The 21,443-nt window shown below is 41.3% G+C and overlaps 2 protein-coding genes across 2 annotated transcripts; one reads left to right on the forward strand and one right to left on the reverse strand.

Moving 5' to 3' along the window:
- Window positions 1-646: 646 nt before the first annotated feature.
- LOC136356626 (uncharacterized) lies at window positions 647-6,027 on the forward strand (the record flags this gene model as incomplete). Its single annotated transcript, XM_066310874.1, has 2 exons — window positions 647-1,230; window positions 6,009-6,027. Coding segments are annotated over 2 exons (603 nt in total), but the record flags the coding sequence as incomplete, so codon positions are not given.
- A 3,872-nt stretch (window positions 6,028-9,899) lies between these two features.
- Window positions 9,900-15,482, reverse strand: LOC4338283 (acyl transferase 5-like). Its single transcript, NM_001420298.1, has 2 exons — window positions 14,922-15,482; window positions 9,900-10,940 (listed from the first exon to the last, which is right to left on the reverse strand). The coding sequence occupies exons 1-2, from the start codon at window positions 15,378-15,380 to the stop codon at window positions 10,101-10,103; spliced, it is 1,299 nt and encodes a 432-aa protein (NP_001407227.1). The 5' UTR covers window positions 15,381-15,482; the 3' UTR covers window positions 9,900-10,100.
- Between the last annotated feature and the right edge of the window lie 5,961 nt (window positions 15,483-21,443).

Here is a 21,443-nt window from a genome sequence, read left to right on the forward strand (position 1 = left end):
GGACGAGGATTTTATGCACAAATAAGTTCGGAAATTACTAGTGAATTTCCGGGCGTGACAAGTTGGTATCAGAGCCATCTCGACTGTAAGATAAGCCAAATGGTCAAACCTTAAGGACTAATTTTCCGAAAACATGATTTGTGAAAAATTTCTCCTTTCTTCCTTATCTAGAATTCTTTGCAAATTGTTTCATTGTCTACTCCCCTCTCTCTTTCAACTTGAGTAGTTCTGAAACTAGTTGTTGAAACTAGAAAATGCTGATGTGGTCAACTTATGGAGGTTAAGTCAAGTGGATCGATGAATAAGAAGGTGATGGTCGATCTGAAGTGCCAAGTGGTCAAGATGGAATGAAGTTTGGATCCTACCTTAGAACCTATGCCGCCAAACTATCCTTGGAGAATAGTTAGTAGGGTAGAACGCTTGTTGCTTGCTTGTGTGTAGATATGGTTGCATTCCCGTCATTGGTGTGATTCAATGATGAGTGTGTAACTATACTAGGTTGCTTGCTTAATCAACTTGAACAATATAATGGTCTACACACATCAGATCAGTGTTAACCTGGTTAAGGTCTTGTCTTTAGTGTAACCTCTCTCCTTCTATCTTCTCTAATATGCAACAGATGGTGAACACTCGCGCCAGTGGAAGTGGAAACAATAACAATGAAGGGAACCCAACTCTTGCTCAAGTTCTTGCTCAACAGACGCAGCTTATGAACATGATGATGCAGCAATTTCAGAATCAGCAAAACCAAGGAAATAATCATGCACCTCCACAGAACAAGTTAGCAGAATTTCTTCGTGTGAGGCCGCCTGTTTTCTCTAGTACCACTAATCCTGTTGAAGCTAGTGATTGGCTGCATGCCATAGAGAAGAAGTTGGATTTACTTCAGTGTACTGATCAGGAGAAGGTCTCATTTGCATCACATCAGTTGCATGGCCCTGCCTCTGAATGGTGGGATCACTTCCGCCTTAACAGGACTACTGCTGAACCTATCACTTGGCTTGAATTCACCGCTGCTTTCCGGAAGACGCATATACCATCAGGAGTAGTGTCTCTCAAGAAGAAGGAGTTCAGGTCGCTTACCCAGGGATCTCGCTCTGTTACGGAGTATCTGCACGAGTTCAATCGTCTTGCTCGTTATGCTCCGGAAGATGTGCGCAATGATGAAGAGCGCCAGGAGAAGTTTTTGGGAGGACTTAATGATGAGCTTTCTTACCCACTCATGGTTGGAGATTATCCTGATTTCCAGAAATTAGTGGATAAGGCTATTCGTCAGGAGGACAAGTACAATCGCATGGAGCAGAAGAAACGTCGGATTGCTCAATTCAAGACACAACAGGGAAATAATCAGAAGCCGCGTCTTACTTTAGGACCCCAGTCTATGCCACAGGGAGGTTCTTCGTCTGTTGTTCGTCCGCAGCGTCAGTTCTTCAACAACAATGCTGCCAACAACATCCGCAATCAAGCTCCACGCCCTGTTGCAGCTCCAACACAGCAACAACCTGCCAAGAGGGAGCAAGGCAGCAAGCCCGTGGTGTGTTTCAACTGTGGAGACCCAGGACATTACGCTGGCAAGTGTCCGAAGCCCCGACGCGTGAAGGTTGTCCCTGCCCAGAGCAACTCTACCGCACCAGCATCAAAGGCTCGTGTCAATTATGTCGCTGCTGCAGAAGCTCAAGATGCTCCAGATGTGATTTTGGGTACGTTTCTTGTTAACTCAGTTCCTGCAACAGTACTTTTCGATTCTGGTGCTACACATTCATTCCTATCTATGAGTTTTGCGGGAAATCATGGGATGGAAGTAGAAGATCTTAGACGTCCTTTGATGGTTAGTACCCCAAGTAATCGAGCACTCTCTTTGCAACGTAGCCCCTCTGTCAGAATAGAAATTCAAGGAGTACCATTTCTGGCCAATCTTATCTTGTTAGAATCCAAAGACCTTGATGTCATCCTAGGGATGGACTGGTTAGCCCGACATAAAGGTGTGATAGACTGTGCCAACAAAAAAGTAACTCTCACCAGCTTTGATGGTCGAGTTGTAACTGTTCATGCATTGTCATCTGAGTCTTTAAGGTCAAGACTGAACCAGATAACTTTGGAAGAGATTCCTATAGTCCGGGAGTATCCCGATGTGTTCCCAGATGATTTACCTGGTATGCCGCCTAAAAGGGATATAGAGTTCAGAATAGATTTGGTACCTGGAACAACTCCGATCCATAAGAGACCTTATAGAATGGCAGCCAATGAGTTGGCAGAAGTCAAAAGGCAAGTAGATGATTTGCTTCAGAAAGGATACATCAGACCGAGTTCATCACCATGGGGAGCTCCGGTTATTTTTGTGGAAAAGAAAGACCATACTCAGAGAATGTGTGTGGACTATCGTGCATTAAACGATGTGACTATCAAGAATAAGTATCCACTACCCAGGATTGATGATTTGTTTGATCAGCTTAAAGGTGCCACTGTTTTCTCTAAGATAGATCTTCGATCAGGGTATCATCAGTTGAGAATCAAAGAGGAAGATATACCTAAGACAGCTTTTACCACTAGGTATGGGTTGTTCGAATGTACTGTCATGTCTTTTGGACTTACCAATGCCCCTGCTTTCTTCATGAACTTGATGAATAAGGTGTTTATGGAATACCTAGACAAGTTCGTGGTGGTCTTTATTGATGATATTCTTATCTACTCTCGAACCAAAGAAGAGCATGAGGAACATCTTCGCCTTGCATTGGAGAAGCTACGAGAACATCAACTGTATGCTAAGTTTAGCAAGTGTGAATTTTGGTTGTCTGAAGTGAAATTCCTTGGTCACGTCATCTCAGCCGGAGGAGTTGCCGTCGATCCTAGTAACGTGGAATCCGTAACCAATTGGAAGCAACCAAAGACAGTTTCAGAGATTCGCAGTTTCCTAGGCCTCGCAGGATATTATCGGAGGTTTATAGAGAATTTTTCCAAGATTGCTAAGCCCATGACACGACTGCTTCAGAAAGATGTGAAGTACAAGTGGTCGGAAGAATGTGAGCAGAGTTTTCAAGAGTTGAAAAGTCGCTTAATATCAGCTCCTATTTTGATTTTGCCTGATCCAAAGAAGGTTTTTCAAGTGTATTGCGATGCATCCAAACTTGGGTTAGGTTGTGTTCTGATGCAAGATGGGAAGGTGGTTGCCTATGCCTCTCGACAGTTACGTCCGCATGAGAAGAACTACCCTACTCATGATATTGAGTTAGCTGCAGTCGTTCATGCATTGAAGATTTGGCGTCATTATCTTTTCGGTACTCGTACAGAAGTGTACACCGATCACAAGAGTTTAAAGTATATCTTTACTCAGCCGGATCTGAACATGAGACAACAGAGATGGTTGGAATTAATTAAGGATTATGACATGGGAATTCATTATCATCCGGGAAAGGCTAATGTTGTAGCAGACGCTCTTAGCAGAAAAGGCTATTGCAATGCTACAGAAGGACGACAGTTGCCATTGGAATTATGCAAGGAATTTGAAAGATTAAATTTGGGAATTGTCGGTAGAGGTTTCGTTGCAGCCTTAGAAGCGAAGCCCACTCTAATTGATCAAGTTAGAGAAGCCCAAATTAATGATCCTGATATTCAAGAGATCAAGAAGAATATGAGAAGAGGAAAAGCTATTGGTTTCTTGGAGGATGAGCAAGGAACTGTATGGTTGGGTGAGAGAATCTGTGTCCCCGACAACAAAGATCTAAAAGATGCAGTTTTGAAAGAAGCTCATGATACTTTATACTCCATTCACCCTGGTAGTACTAAGATGTACCAGGATCTCAAGGAAAGATTTTGGTGGGCAAGTATGAAGCGTGAAATCGCAGAATATGTAGCAGTATGTGATGTTTGTCAGCGAGTCAAGGCAGAACATCAGAAACCCGCCGGTTTGTTGCAGCCTTTGAAGATTCCTGAATGGAAATGGGAAGAAATAGGTATGGATTTTATTACTGGTTTACCCAGAACGTCATCAGGCCATGATTCTATTTGGGTGATAGTTGACAGACTTACCAAAGTGGCTCATTTCATTCCGGTAAAGACAACTTATTCCGGAAGTCGTTTGGCGGAATTGTATATGGCAAGGATTGTGTGTTTGCATGGCGTCCCTAAGAAGATAGTGTCTGATCGAGGCAGTCAGTTTACTTCAAATTTTTGGAAGAAACTTCAGGAAGAGATGGGTTCTAAGCTGAACTTTAGTTCTGCTTATCATCCACAGACAGACGGACAAACCGAAAGGGTGAATCAGATTTTGGAAGACATGTTGAGAGCTTGTGCTTTAGATTTCGGTGGAAGTTGGGATAAGAATCTACCTTATGCAGAATTTTCATACAACAACAGTTATCAAGCTAGTTTACAGATGGCTCCTTACGAAGCACTGTATGGTCGGAAGTGCCGCACTCCGCTTTTGTGGGATCAAACGGGAGAACGTCAGGTTTTCGGGACGGATATCCTAAGGGAAGCAGAAGAAAAGGTAAAGGTCATTCAAGAAAGATTGCGAGTGGCTCAGTCTCGACATAAGAGTTATGCCGACAATCGCCGTAGAGATTTGAGTTTTGAAGAAGGAGACTATGTGTATCTTCGTGTCACGCCTCTTCGAGGAGTTCATCGTTTTCACACCAAAGGAAAATTGGCACCGCGTTTTGTGGGACCTTATAGGATTGTCAGTAGAAGAGGAGAGGTTGCTTATCAGTTGGAGTTACCTCAATCTTTGGCAGGAGTCCATAATGTGTTCCATGTGTCGCAACTGAAGAAGTGTTTAAGGGTACCTACCGAAGAAGCTAATCTTGAACAGATAGAAGTCCAAGAGGATCTGACCTATGTTGAGAAACCAATCCGTATCCTGGAAACAAATGAGAGAAGAACCAGGAATCGAGTTATCCGTTTCTGTAAAGTTCAATGGAGTAATCACTCGGAAGAAGAATCAACTTGGGAACGAGAAGATGAATTGAAGTCAGCTCATCCGCACCTGTTCGCCAGTTCTTCCGAATCTCGAGGACGAGATTCTGTTTAAGGGGGGTAGGTTTGTCACACCCTGAAAATTCAAAATATATAAATTGTTGTTTAATTGGAATTTTTAGAAATAATTTTAAAAGTCTTGAAAAGAAAATCTAATTTTAATTAATAAATTCCAATATAAAATGGGGCCAGATAAAATTTCATTAAATACTTTGCTTAATTCTATAATTCCTAGATTTTTCTGGGATTTATTTGAGCTAAGGAAGTATTTTTAATAAATGGAATTGCATTTAAGGAATAATTTAAATTGAAAAAGGTTTTAAAAAGTCTCTTTTGACTTTGGGCCGAAAGTCGGCCCAAAACCGCTCTCTCTCTCCTCGGCCCAGTTCGGCCCAGTCCGCAGCCGCGCGCGCGCGTTCGGTCGCTGACAGGTGGGTCCCACCTGTCGGACCCATCGTCTACCTTCGGCCGCCGCCGCCCGAAACCCTAGCGCGCCGCCGCCGCCGTTCCTTTCCAAATCCGGCCGTTCCTTTCCTTCTCCGGCCGAATTGTTTGAGGGGAAACAATCTCCGGGATCTCCTCTATCTTTTCTCCTTTGGAATCTTTGGCTAAATCGTTTTGGAAGTTCGTGGAATCGAGTTCGTTTCGGATCGGTTTCCCTCTCTCCAAGCCGAGCTTTCCTTCGCCGTTGCCGCCGCCTTGGGCCTTCGCCGCCGCCTCTGAGCCCCTTTAAAAGGACCCCCGGTGTCTCCTCTACCCGCCGCCACCCTCGCCTTCGCCTCTCGTCGCCGGAAGAGCTCTAGCGCCGTGCAACCTAGTGCCGCCGTCACCGCCGTCGCTCCAGCCGTGCTCCGCCGCCGTTCCAGACGTCGCCGTCGCTCGGGAAGACCGTCGTCGTGGTCGCCAAGTCGTCGCCGTCCTCGTCCGCCCCTTCGCCGTCGCTATAGTTCGCCGTGCCGTCCGCTACCCGTTGGTGCCTTCCGTTCGCGCCGCCGTGCCGTCGTTCGCCAGCGAGCATGCAAGCCCGAGCCGCCGAGCCGCCGCCGCCGGTGGTGACGTCGCCGCTGACGTCATCGGGACCATCCGCCGTGAGCCGGTCGTGGACCGTTCGATCTCGGCCGTCCGTTTTGGATGAGTCGATCTCGGCCGTCCGTTCGCGTGAACCGCTGCCCGTGCGCCCGGTCCACCAAACCCTAGCCCGCTGACGCAATAATCCTTCTTTTCCTTTTCAAAAATAATTCATTATTGCGTCATAATTCAATTTAAACCGATATAAGTGTTTTAATCCGATTTAATCTTTAAAAATTCATAACTAATTCATCTTAGCTCCGATTTAGTTGGTTCAAGTCTCTAAATTTTTCTAAAATTGAGATCTACACATTAAAAATATCCACATGTACTGTTCATGCTTGTTTATGTGCTGTTTTGGTGATTTTGCTCTTTTCTGCTTAGATTCCGTCGTTTCCGGAGAGTCCGCTTTCGCAGAAGAAGAGTTTGAAGAGTTCCAAGGCCAGCAAGGCAAGTCACACAGATCCTAAACACAATCCTTTGAGCATGTTGATCCTATATTTAAATTCTCTATTTATTTCAACTGTGCATTTATTTTCGAATGTCACTGGGTGGTGTGAATCTATTCCTTTGTTATGGCCTGTTTGCATTGATTACTTTAATCCTTGATACCTTGGGTTATTATAATTTGACTAGTTGAGCTTTATATATTGGTTCAGCTAGATATTAGATGTGATTGCTTAGCCATGCTTAGAAACATTAGCACACTATTGGGATAACTTATGATTCATTATTATTTAATGATGGTTTAATGATAGTTCACGATGGTTAATCGTGATTGGTTAATTAATTACTTGCCAACTAAAACTTGATAATGGTGGGTTGTGAGCACATGGTTTTGAGAGTCGTGCTAATGACAATTAAGGACCGGTTCGCGAGCTACTATTGTGAAACATTAACCGTGCCAACCACAAGCCAGCGTGGGCAACGGCTTTACCTTTTGTATAGCATGATTCATTGCGGAGCACCAGACTGAGAAGTGGCGGAGATAAGCCCACGGGGGTCGCTGGGGAGTCCATGCCTCTGGTTTTTGAGGGGGTGATTATGATCCAGGAATGGTGCACTGTGGTGAGTTGTGTTATGCAGAGGGTATTGTCACAGCCTCTATTCGGGTACTTTCCAGTATCGCGACGCATGGTAGACATGATGTTGAGGCTGTATCTTGTGGGTACAGTGGTACACCTCTGGCCAGAGTAAAACTATTCGAATAGCCGTGCCCGTGGTTATGGGCGAGTTGAGCAATGTTTTTCGTGATTAGTCCCACACCTCTCACCATAACTATGGATGTTATACTGGGTAATAATTTGCTTAGCTCCTGGTTTGGAGTTAGATCTGTTCAGCCGGGTATGGTTGTTCAGAATGGTTGGGCCTGTGCAGCATGGGTGTGCTGTTCAGTGTTGATTAAAATTTCTGATTAATTACTCCACTGTTTTACTTCTCTTAAATGTTTTGCTAAATGCTGCTTTTGCAAATGAGCCTATATTATGCCATCCTTTGGTATCCTTGTGCACTTGCATATTTGCTGTGTGGCTTGTTGAGTATGTCATATGCTCACCTTGCAATAATCAATCAACCTCAGTTGAAGAAAAAGGATCCAGAAGGAGAAGACGTTTGGCTTATACCCCAGTTGAGCTGCCTGTGGGAGTGGAGCCGGAGCTTCGCTAGATTTTATTTTCCGCTGCAGTTTTCTTCATGATGAGGACTAAGTGCCTCATAAGTAAGTATTTATCGTTTTAGTTAATTTGATGAATCTGTATATTAAATTGTCAGTTTGTGTACCTCGGCTGATTCCTGGACGAGGATTTTATGCACAAATAAGTTCGGAAATTACTAGTGAATTTCCGGGCGTGACATTGGTGCACTTTATAAACACAAAGAGAAGCAATAAAGTTGTCATCTACTTTGAGAGTTCTTCGATTTGTGTTTCTTCGGGTTCGGCGGTCTAACCGGCGACATACCGGCGGTCAGACCGACGGCAAGGCGGCGGTCAGACCGGCGGCGTAAGGGCGGTCGGACCGGCGGTGGCTTCAGACGGCAGCAGGCAATCTCGGCGGGTTGACCGATCGATCTATATTAGTCAAACCGACGTTCATCAGGCGGTCAGACCAGCACAACACCTTCGGTCAGACCGCGATCCATCGAATTTGAGGGTAACATTTATTTCCGCTAAAAGTTTTGGTTTTTGGGTATATCAACCATTCACCCCCCTGGTAGGCTTAGTTACTTGTGTTCGATCCTACATAATTAATTAGAGATGAATCCCCTGTGTGTCACACTCCCTGCTTATCATATTTGTCCTAACCCTTGTTTAGATTATGGTGAGTTAATTATAGATTGATTAGTGATGTATAAACTATATCCTTACACCTCTGCATTCTCCGCGGAAATATAAATACGAAACCCTTGGGAATACTGATAGGGGAAGTGCTACAAATGTATCCGTGCGCTTGTAGATTTATCTGTGAACGTAAGAAATACCAATAGTAACTACGCCATCCTCCTTGAACATGTGCGTAGATTGCGAAATGAATTATTTGCAACTAAAATACATGCTAATTTCAAAATGTGTACCTAAAAGTTGATTAAGACTTTCCTTGATGTAGTATGGTTGTTATAATCATGCTTTTAGATAATTTCATGTTGCATGCTTATATATTCTTGTAATGTGGAAATGGTTGGGAAAAGGTGATAAATACTCAGGGTTTGAGTGATTCTTGATGTGCATGTAGAGACATGCGTGGCACTCCGCATCCTAAAACCTTTTGCAATATCCAAAAGCATAATAAAACAAATTGATTTCAATAGACTGGCATGGTTTGAATTTGGGTGGCTCAATGAAAAGGTTAGCACCGACCCTAGTCAACTAAGGACTGAGTAAAGAAGGGAGGCAAAAAAACACATAGGGTGTGTTTGGATAATGTATTACGAGAGGTGGGATTGGGAAATGGAAATGAATGGAGGGATAGAATGAAATGGAGCGAGAAGAATTGATGGCTAGGATTGAAACTTACCTTTTGAGGGGTGGGAAATCATATCCCAAACACATTATCCAAACATGGCCATAGAGTACAACCAGATCAGTCAAATGGGTATAGACCTAAAGTTAGGTGACCCGAGTTGGGTGACACCCCGGTCATGGTTGTGTCAAAATGTTGTGGTGATTAATGACATCAAACCAAACATGCACCCTAAGTGTTGTAACCAAAGAAGACATGCTAGGGACCAAGGTTCCCCAGTTGCTACCCATGCAGTAGAGACAGACCATAGCCTGCTATCCTATATATAAGTTTTGGTATTTGGTATCCAATAGGACAACCATTGTAATATTAAGGTATTGTAAGACCTTCATAACGCTACAGACAATGTCGTATACAATGTCATATACAGTTATGTCATGTCTGTTACTGATACAGAGAATTGTATTGTAAACACATCTCATATTTCCACATTCAAAACCAGGGCCGACAGCATATATCACTTCTCTATATTAGGCTACTCAATTTGCACAGATTGAAAACAAATCTGGAACAACAAGTATCAATCCAATAGCCTAAGGTAATTCTAATGATGTGGCTTTGCACGAGAGTTGAGAGAATTAGTAGTAGTTGTTGTTAGGGCGGATCAACTATTTAGATATATGCAGGATAGTTCCTCAAACTAGCTGATTTCAAGTTGAATTTAGAATTTTTGAAGAGCTCGGCATGTAAACTATACATTTTTAATATGCAAAATTACCAATATCAGACATCATAAATGAATGTGAAAGCATTTTAACAAGTATGATCAATTTGCGGCCTAACACCAATGGGCATGAAATATACTTTATCAAAGATATAAGGACCTATGTATTCCACATATTACTTTAGCACGTAATATCAAATAATTAATGGTGCACTTCACAAGCTAAACTTCTTATAACTTAATTAACACACGTATATATAATTGTCCAGGTCATATATCATGTATTTAACACAATACAACAAGCATGGTATTGATTGGACCCTGCAAATACTACTCATAAATAGCAAATTTATTCCAACCTACTACACATATAATATATATTATATGAAGGCCTTCATCTCATCTTGGAACTCCTTGATACACTTGTTCTCCACACACTGTGTCATAATCCGGGTCCCTTTCTTTGGCATTGGTGGAGCACCAAGCACTGCGACTGCCATGTAGTCTGCATAAGTGAATGGTATGATGTGATTAGGTGTACCCCACCCATAGTCTACCTCGAAGAATCCTAACCTCGTCCAATCAGACACAAAAAGCACATTGTGTTCAAATGTCAATGCGTAGGGATCAACTTTCACATCCCCTGAAGCCCACTTTGCAAACTCCATGGGGAGCCTCGCCTTTCCATCCCGAATTATCTTGATCACATCAAGCAACTCTTTGGTGGCAACATCCTCAGCTATTGCTGTCACAGTCACTGGATAAAAGCAGTTGCCATAGTAGCCCCCATCTTTTGGGAGAACCTGCGTGAGCAGGTGACGCGTGTTTGCAAAGAAACACACATGGACCTGGATCTCCGGTTTGTACCCGACGGCCCGTGTCCTGGCCTGCCAAACCTTAGCAGTAGCAACATCAAAGGTGGAACAATACTGGCCAAAGGTCTGGAAGTACTCAGCCTTCACGTGAGCTATACGGTCAGAGGTGACATCTGTGGAGAAATGCTGAAAACCAAAGGACTGGAACGATGGTGGTGGCCCAGGAGGGAGCTTAGGTGGGTTCGGTATCAGCGAGCGATCCCACACGGGAGCCACCCTGAGCTTGTCCATGCCACGGGCCAATTCAGCTACTGCAGTGATGAATTGTGCTGCTCCAAGTCCATCAGCAAGGGTGTGGACTGCCACAAGGCCCAAGATAAATCCTCCACAAGTGAATTCAGTCACCTGGTATATATATTGTTAACATTAATTAGCTCGACTTCAGACATTAGTCATGTAAGGTACCGTAAAAGTTCATAATAAGGTAAAATTTGGAAATAAATTTTATATAGTATAACAAACAAATTAAATATTAGGATGATGAGGCTACAGAAAAGTAATACATCCATCCCAAAATAAACTAACATATGATATATGATGGAAAATTACCTATTACATCAATCTAGATATGTAGGTTGGTTTATTTTAATACGGAGGAAATAATCAACAAGCATGCTTGAAGACGTTGAACAACTCTCAACACGTTGGACGCGACATGGATTAGATAGATATGCATTTGTTGTGTGGAACGAATTTGATTAAGGGAGCTAGCTAGAACAGTCACAACTAGAACACTAGCTACCTAAAGCGATGTGTTGTGGAAGACTGGTCTTCCAGTGGTTGGAAATTAATTAATTAACATGCGGCGTTGGCTCGTACTCCGTATTTAGTTTCTCCACCCCACTGTCATGACAAGTACACATGCACTTTGGAATAATTTTCTCAATCCAAAGATTTTGTCTAATACGTCATATATATGTGTGTGGATAGTTAGCTTGAAATTTATCATAGTTTATTAGGTCCATGATTTTAGCTCAACCACCTTTTTTTTCCCTGGGTCTTGTTGCTATCATGAATACATGGAGGGATTAGAAAACATCCAATCTCAAGAAACAATTAATTTAAATCATGTTCTAGTTGACTAAAGCACCTCAATCCTGACTCCTGCTCAATGTCATGCGGTCATGCCAGTTTGCCACAGCCCATCCGTTAATTAAGAGATATGATTAATGCAAGTTCGTATACTATATATACCGAGTTAAAGCAACAAATCATTGAAGACAGACAAATTCTTGACCGGGCCGGGGTAACAATTATTGGATACGAATTAATTTTACACCCAAAGTAGAATGAAAATCTTGCCAATCCAATAATAAAACACACCCTCACGCAGCGTATGCACGACGACATACATAGAGCTTTCAACTCTCTATTGCCTTTTTAATTTATAGTCAGAGCGAAAAAACAAGAATGAATATTTTGTTATCTTGACGACGTGAGGATTGATCCTTCTGAAAACACACGCACAACCACGATAATTTAGGGCTCGGGTCTGAAAATCGATCGACACTTAAAGTCACTTTCACATGCATTTGGTTTGAAAAATCTACTGACTATTCTGCAAAATTAAGGTGGAAAATATTTAACTAGTTAATTCGTGGTCCTTTTCACCGTTCATGATAGCCTCCTATGGAAGACAAAATTTGTAGCTATGTCAAACGTCTAGATTACTCTGACCAGTTTTTTTTCCCTCAGAGATGCAAGTGGCACTCCATGCCAAAGAAAACCATGGCATATGCACTACAATGCTTAGAAGGGGGCCTCCACAATTACTTAATTGAACTTGAGGATAAAGATGTATGATTAGACAATAGCAATGACTTCGATCATGCGCTGAATCTCCGGAAAAATATATATCGTCAGTCACACGTACAACCGCGAAGATTCCTATTGAGTTTACCTACCGAGATCAGCGATGGTTTTGTTCTATCTTCACAGTTCTTCACACAAAAAACAAAGTGTACATCCTGTTGTTGACTGCGCGGTAGTATTCTTCCTTTATCTAAAACCGATGCACCCCAAATGCATTTTGTCCTGACGGATTTGGTTGTTAGTGACGGCCGGGCATACGAGCACTGACAAGAAATGAAAATTTTCCTGGCGTATTCTATCCGTCAAGAAAAAGAATGGTTTTGAGGTAGATATATATATGTCTGTTGAAAAACGCAAACCGAGCTTCTATATAAGCATCTGTCCTTTTTAAGATGATGTTTATCGACATCAACGTATATGCAGCCTTCAATATTCTTTGATTATTATTATTATTATTATTATTATTATTATTATTATTATTATTATTATTATTATTATTATTATTATTATTATTATTATTATTATTATTATTATTATTATTATTATTATTATTATTATTATTCCATTCATATCTTCTGAAAATAATTTAAAACATATAATTATTTAAACATTTTTATGATAAATTTACTAATGCATTTTCACATATCACGTCTTAATAATCTTTTTAATTTGTAGTGAGTTAACACTTCTACTTTTGGCTAGCTTTAAATTATACATTCAATATACTGTATCATTTATTTAATTAAGCACAGAAGGAGAGATGTTCTTTTTAATTGCCTGATTTTTGTTAGATGTGCAATGGTGTCCATATATTTCAATAAGTTTCAAGGTTGGCATAAAGCCTGTAATTATATATATGGATAATAGTTTAGATGAGTGTGCTCTGACAACTGACAAGCTCCCGCCAACTAACAACGTGCATGTCACGTCATCACCCAAGAAATATTCAACGTAACTGCCAAAGAGGCAAAGATCATGTGTATAAAAGTTAACACTATAACAAAAACATCATGTAGAGGCAATTTTTAAAACGCCTTTAAAATCAGGAGTTCTAAAATGGATTGACACATTTTAAGGCACTTTAAATATTACCTAGAACACTTTTAGTTATAGACACTTTTAGCACAATTTATTAAATTTATATTGTAGAGGTACTTTTTTTCACTTTAAAATTTGCCTGATATGTAAAGGTATTTTCTTGAGACATTTCAATCTTTATATCTCTACAGAGGCACTTAATCTAAGGTAATTAACTAGATAAAAGTAACACGGGGCATATATGTATATGACATGAGGTTGAGATGGTTAGACCATTTTAGGGTTTAGGGTTAGACCATTCAAGTTGAAAATTATATATCCAAGTGATCTAGAGTTCAAGGATTGGCAATTGCAAGGGAAGTGATAGTTTTTTTTTCTTTTTTAGTTCGTTTGCTATGGTTGTGATAGATTTTAATGCTTCTAATGCCTATACTATCTTATAGACATAAAAAAGTACCTCTATGAGCATATACTCTCTTACAGAGATAAAAAAAAGTGCCTCTATTAAGGCATAGAGACATTTTGTAAAGTGTCTCTTCATTTACAGAGACAATTCACTATAAGGCATTTTTAAAAATGCCTATAGAGTATTCAAGAGACATTTAAAAAGTGGCTCTATAGTATTAGAAAAATGTCTCTACAAGACATTTTTGTTGTAGTATAAGGTTAATTAATGCACTATCCCTTACTGTTATGTGTTGTGCAACAAACACATTAGTAGGTTCAGCTGTTCTGGATATACCTTCAATTCATTAATTGGTTGTTATATATTCTTATTAAGATCATAATATTTTATTTCATATTTGTAAGGATCCACGTCAAGTATATTTTTTCAATTTCAAGTTAAATATCTTAGTTTCACCCAAACTTTTGCTAGAAATTAAACGACATTGCTACTTTGTAGTTTTAGCTATGAAGTGCAACTATGAATTGTTAGAAAAATAACTCATGTTTATTTTTCATGATAAGAATGCATCACTAGATTAAATTTGTGTATTTCATACATTCATTTATATTTCCCATAAATCTTTAATTACAACTATAGATGGAAAACTAATGATGTAATTATGTAGACTCACAAAACACTACCGTAACTAAAACTAACAGGGAGGAATGGTATAGGTTATTAAATCCACATTGAATATAATATTAGATAATACTTTGGACACAGTATAGTGGTAGATAATCTAACAGTTTGACCACATGCAAGTAGAAAAACAGTATGCATAAACCATCAAAAAGTTTCCATCAAGTTTTATTTATCACAGTGAAAGTATCACGTACTATAATTAACACATGACGAGAAAATCATGATGCGTACGTTTGTGCAAGAATGAAAACTGTAAATACATAAACCGAGTATTTCCAATCATTAGCTACTAGCTTAAACTTTTCTTTTTTCAGCAATATATAGTTGAAAATTTGTTTGAAGGCAACGTTTTCAGGTTAATCAAGAAGAGAATGACATGTGTATACCTGCATCATGACTGGAATACTGGTAGGGTCGACGCCGTCCTCGGGGGCAGGCAGCAGCTCCTCCTCGGAGATCATGAGCGGGTACTCGAGGCCGTTCACGTCGTCGAGGCTGCAGTCCGCGGCTGCCTCCACGAACCACGCGCCCTCGCCGGTGCACGCGACGCAGGCGTCGCCGGCCAGCAGGGAGCCGACGAATCGGCCGGCGAACGCCGGGTAGTCCGCCAGCGCCCGGGCGAGCGCCGCGCGGATCACGGCGGCCGGCCTCCTGCTATCACCGTCGACGACGGGCCCGCTGTTCTTGTGGCGGCGGAACACGTGCAGGGACCGCACGTTGTGGCGCAGCCCGGGCACGCGGTCGATGGACGACAGCTCGAGCGTCGTCGTGATCTCGGCCGGCGGCGTCGGAGGAGACGGCCCGACGAAGTTCCGGGACTTCCTCATCACGGTGACAGCGACCATGGCGACTACGTGCGGTGAGAGAGGTGCAAAGTGTACGTCCGTGTCTGTGTTGTGTGCGCGGGTGTAGGTGCGCACCAGTTTGGGCGTTGTGCGTGTGTGTGTGGCTTTGAGCGCACAAGTGAAGGGTATTTATAAAAGGGGAAGAGACCAACATTGTCGAAATCTCGATTCGACATTAAGCTAGCTATTTGATTATTATACAATTCTATATCACTGGTGGAGAACCCATCTTTACTCCTGATTTACAACCCCTTTAGCCCTGTATTACAAACCGAACTACAAATCTAGGACTAAAGATGTCTCGGTTGAAATAACTAGGACTAAAGATCACCAACCGGGACTAAGTCTTTAGTACCGGTTGGTGTTAATAACCGGGACTAAGTTTTTTTTTCGTTTTTTTTTTTGCTATTTTGCATATCTCGTGCCCGATATCCCAGCAACGAAATATCATATCCCAACATCCCAATCATCCACAACAACATAATCATCTCAAATCATACACAACAGCATAATTCCAAATCATCCACAACAACATAATCATCTCAAATCATCCACAACAACATAATCATTCTCAAATCACATGTCAAATAAACAAATTATCCTCAACAAACAATCATTCACAAATTAAGAGGGAAAAAAGAAAAAAAATCCCCACGCCCGCCCTCCGCGCCGGCCGCTCCTCGTGCGACAGCCCGGCAGGCCGCCGCCGTCTTCCACCACCAGGCGCGGCCCCCTCCGCGCCGGCTGCTGCCTGCGACATAGAGGGAGAGGGGAAGGGAAGGAGGAGAAGCAGGGAGAGGGGAAGGGGAGAGAAGGATGGAGAGGGGAAGAGAAGGACGGAGGAGGGAGGATGAGGAGAGGAGGAGGCGCGCGGCTTGGGGTAACCGCGATTTTTTTAATCTTGGTCCCGAACAACCGGGACTAGATATAGAATACCAACCGGGACTAAAGATAATCGAGTACCATATGTTTGTGAATTGGAACTAAAAATGATCTTTACAAGTCCCGTGGTAGTTTTAAACCGGGACAAAAAAGAGAAATTGGGACAAATGTGGTTTTTGGCCAACCCAGCAAAAATCAGTTCTCCAGTAATGTATCTCTTATGCTATTATAAAAATTAAAGATGTTTCCGCTGGAATTTTGATATATCATTCGTGTTTGGGTTGGTTTTCTAATTTTTACGTTATCGATATGTGAGTTGGTTTTCTAATCCGTCAAATCCTTGGTATACCGAGCATCACCATCACGTCAGCCGCAGTCCACTTCACACATGCATGCAGCTTTTTTTGTCCAAGATGCACGCGCCCAAGTCATTTTTCATGTGCCCCTTCCGCGCACCACGATTGGGCCGTGACGCCCTCGCGTGCAATTTGTATCCCTTGCCGTGCGGCCGATTGGGTTCGTGATTGCGTAAAATCATATGTGATTCTCTATGCACACTTTTTACACATCGTCACGATTTATGTTTCCCTTTTCTTATATACATACTAAACAGCAAGTGTAACCATTTTGTCTCAATTGGGAAACCGAAAACACTTAAAGTGACTAAAACTCTTCAAATGCAGTCGAAATTGATGTATGTGCCATAGAAAAACATCAAAAGATTGATAATTTTGTTTATTATGTGAAATAATCGGCTTATAAGGCTAGAAATTCAGTTTTTTTTAATCTCTAACAAAACCCCATCCCCTCTCGCTCTAGCCCTAGCCAAGTTGCTGTAGAATAACCGCTCTATTTCTCCTTCCACGTTGCCATCTTACTTGGTTTTTTGCTGATCATGCGCTCTCTCTATATATACTCAACTTTTTCGTATTTTCTTCCCATTACAACGCATGGGCACTTTAGCTAGTTAGTACAAAATCTACGATTTTATAATTTTGTGTCCGATTCCATGATTATAGTTATACTTAGAACTTCCAATTAATTCTAGTTTTAGAATATGAATTTTACAGGTGGGGCCTATTTTTAACATGCACTGCTCTTGGAGACCCGCTTGAGAAAATAGGTGAAGAATATAAATACTCATCTCTTAATGTAAATACTCGTTTTCTACCCTCCTTTCCCTCTTTCCCATCGCCTCCTTTTCTCGGCACCCCTCTCCCCTTCCATCACCTCTCCCCCTTCCCGGCGCACCGCAGGTTTTCTGGGTAGTAGGGGCGGTCGTTTTAGGTTGTGAGGATGGAGGCGGCAAGCTTCGAGCTACTACTTCGGGTGGTGTAGGCGGATGCTCATCAGGCTTCAGGTGGCGGAGCGGTGTATCTGGCGTTGGAAGCTCGGCGACGCAGATCCGACATGGGGGAGCACGATAACGATGGATTCTATGATGCGGATCTGACATGGGGAGCACGATAACGATGGATCCTATGACGGGAAGAGGGGAGCCCGTGATGGCAAAGCTTTCTAGAATATTTTTTTTTAGAATTTTTTTTGTCAATAATCTTTTTGCGGTCGGGCATCGCAATATTATGCCTCTCTGCGGAAATCCGTTGTTGCATGCGGTTTGTGATGTCCACTTGAGATTTTTCTTTTTAATTCTTAGATACACTTGGCTCTAGGCGGCTCATCGTCCCGATTGTGAAAAAAGGTTTCTGGCCAACTGGGAAAAGCATACCTATAGTAGTGACATTTGGACCACGTAATAAGGATCGTTAGAGGTTTGTATGGTGATACCTGAATGATTCGTCAAAAAAATGGAGTTGTACTCAATGCTTTATCCATTCTGGAATGGAACGGTCTTATTTATGTCGAGATTTTAGGTTAATTTTGCGCCGTACATAAAGTACCTGAAAAAATTGAGATCTAGACACTGTGCTAGACTGCCTTGGACTTTGGATCCCAAGTGAAAACAGCCCATTTAGGAGTATGATCCTGGTTCCACTAAGGAAGCAACAAGCTGTGCAGCAAGCAAACCAATAATAGTGAGTAATAAACAATGTCCTACTGGTTTTTTTTCTGAAGAAAAGCAAAAGGCTGCTAGCTTGTTCTAAATTAACCACTATCATGGACGTACGGTTAGGTACAGGCAAGACCATATTAATCGCATGCATATGCAAGTGGCTAGTATGATCCATGATCAACATCATTTTTTTTCAATTGAAGATCATATTAATTACATGCCCTAATTAAGTAGCTAGCATTTGTCATGCGACGTAGTTTTCACAACATAATAAGTGATACAGTTACTTAACTATTTGGATCGACTCTTAAAAGATTTGCTAGTATATCTACTTATATCTATTTTTAGATTTGCTAAATAAATTAGGCAACTTAATGCGGGTTGTATATATTGTGTCAATGTCATGAACTTTTACTTATGTTTATTAGTACTACCTCATCAATTGCATGATATCATAGCCTTAGACTTCGTCTTATAGGATGGTAGTACTATTAATCATGCTTACTGAAGAGAAGATTATGAGTTACATGATGCCTTGTCAAGAGAAAAGGATTCTCCAACTGCAGCTGTTTTTATTTTTGGTTAAATACAGTACATGCATGGATCTAATAATGGGATAGTATACACACACATGAATTTGTTTTCTCAATGCAACTATATTTTTCTCGCATGAATTGGTTTTGGTGAAGTTACACTGTCATGCATGCAACTATTCAATGGGTGTTACTATATTTTTTTCGTCCTAAAATAAATACAATTGTGCAGCTATAATTTGCTTGTCCTACTTTGCACACATATAAAAACCTTTTCGCTTCAGTAGCTATACTAGTGAGCTAGAGAGGAACTCATTTTTTGTCCCTATGCTCTAATGACCATGACACAAACTTGATTGAGCCAATGTAACCACACTTTGCTCATTGTTGACATGTCTCTCCGGTGGTATCAGACCGCAAACCTCATAATTTGACTCTTTTCATTCCGCAAGTTCTATACATTTTTTTTTCGTTCTCGACCTTCAGTCAGTGGATTTCTGTGCCAGAGTGCCCCTCCAGATCAAAACAGTTGTTTAGTAAGTTTAGAGGCCTGAACTAATTGTTGAATATATTTGTACATGAATGACTGAAAATTCAACAATAGCGAGAGGCAGAGCGTATTTGGCCATAGTTTAAAATCTTAAAACATTTAAAAAAATTCTGCACAAATATGTTTGGCTATGAGCTTAAAGGGTTGTAATAGCATTTTTCCCTTTATTTTTACTTCGGTTGTTTGGATGAGATGGATCAGGTTAATTAATTGTATGAAGGCGTTCTTAATTAATATAATCATGTTTTAGCTTAGTCGAAACACTCTACTTATATATGACGAGCTCAATTCTAAGTGAACCACCAAACCAACGAAATATTAATTCTATACTCTACATCAAAATATATCGCCAGCTGGTAGCTCATTTGTTCACTACTGCCTAATCTCCTATCTACAACTATCTAGTTAGACAATTTGGAGATTGATTATAGGTCAACGACGTTTAGGTGTCAGATGGATAGGATTTCCCCCCAAAAGAACAAAAGGAAGTGCTTTCTGGTGCAACTACTAAGCTCTATTTGTTTTGTTTCACTTCAATCAACAAGGGGACAACTTATCTGCTGGATTTTAGCACGTATATATATGGCAGATTAATTATGTAGTAGTTGAGACAGTACGTCGTCAGCCAACCACAAATATATATTTTCTAGATAATAATTGTGTAAAATGCATACATTCATACCAAAAATGTACATATACTATTTCAAAAGAAAAAATAGCTTTAATTTGTACACTTAATTTTCTTGAAGTTTGACTTTAGTGTACTCGCTATTAAATACGCAACGGCAAATTTTCTTAAATCTGTAAATAAATAGCTAGGTAGGAGATAAGATACTGCAAAATGTTTTCATTTTATAAATTAGTCGGTCACGCTAATCAGCATGCTTCATACGGAGTACTACGTAATAAACAACGCGCCTCACAGTGCAACCCCTACCCGTGTTCGTCAGTTTTTCCATTTTTCACTCCCTATGGCAGGCACATGCTCCCTCCGACCCTAAATATTTAACACCGTTGAATTTTTAAAATATGTTTGACCGTCCATCTTATTCAAAAAATTTAAGTAATTATTAATTCTTTTCCTATCATTTGATTCATTGTTAAATTTACTACTAACTACTCAAATTTTTTAATAATATTCACAAAAGTTTTTGAATAAGACGAACAGTCAAACATGTTTAAAAAAGTCAATGGTGTTAAATATTTAGGGACGGAGGGAGTACAATTTTTCCGTTTTCTACTCCCTCATATATGGTCCTGTGGAGCATGGGCTCAGGATTCATTACTATAAAAAGATTTTTACGGACAACCCTCCTTTATTTTTACAAGCAGACAAAAATAACATCCATTTGTAAAAATGCAACCCCCGAGTCAAGGCTTGCTTACGAAAATCGATTTTCGTAGATGATCTTCTTTGGACAACCGTATATGAAAATAGGGATATTTTCGCAATTGGACCTCTTAATGAGACGAATGTTCTTATTTTTCAAATGCATATCTCCTTAAGAAGTCCACCAGGCAAAATAGCCCGCTTATGAAAATTGCTACGAACTATACAAACCAAATAACCAATCCTACACTTATCTCCTCCAAACCTCCGCTATGCTCTCCTTTCCCCATCACCTCTCCTCTCTTATCCTTTTTTTTTTGTAATCTCTCTTATCCTCTTCACTGTCAATTTATCTCACTCTCCCCATCAAGTGGCTGATGGCGGGCGGGTCGGTGGTGTGCTCAGGTGCGTGGGGCGGATCAGCCTCCAACACTGGAGGGAGCAGCGGCGATGATGGCGTCGGCCTCGGGAGGGGCAGATCCACTGATGAGAACCTCGACAACAGCGGATCAGGTGGCGGGGACCTCCGCAATAGTGGATCCAGCATGAGGGAGAAGATGATGGCAGAGCTGGCGCTAGGACGGCCATGGCGGTGACGATAGCGCTGGCCTCGGGAGGGGCGCATCCGCCAGCGAGGACCTTGGCGATGGTGGATTCGGTAGCAGGGACCTCGGCAATCGTGGAACGGCGCGGGGGAGCTCGATGATTGTGGTGTCAGCGCTGAGACCTCGACGACGACGGGGACCTCGGTGAC

This window comes from Oryza sativa, chromosome 5, assembly GCF_034140825.1.
Source record: "Oryza sativa Japonica Group chromosome 5, ASM3414082v1".
Taxonomy (NCBI): domain Eukaryota; kingdom Viridiplantae; phylum Streptophyta; class Magnoliopsida; order Poales; family Poaceae; genus Oryza; species Oryza sativa.

Bases quoted from the DNA above. Each gene is read 5' to 3' on its own strand.
- LOC4338283 (NM_001420298.1), bottom strand. From the start codon at position 15,380: ATGGTCGCTGTCACCGTGATGAGGAAGTCCCGGAACTTCGTCGGGCCG. The intron at 10,941-14,921 runs GTATACACATGT...TATATATACCAG, and splicing joins GTATTCCAGTCATGATGCAG to GTGACTGAATTCACTTGTGG.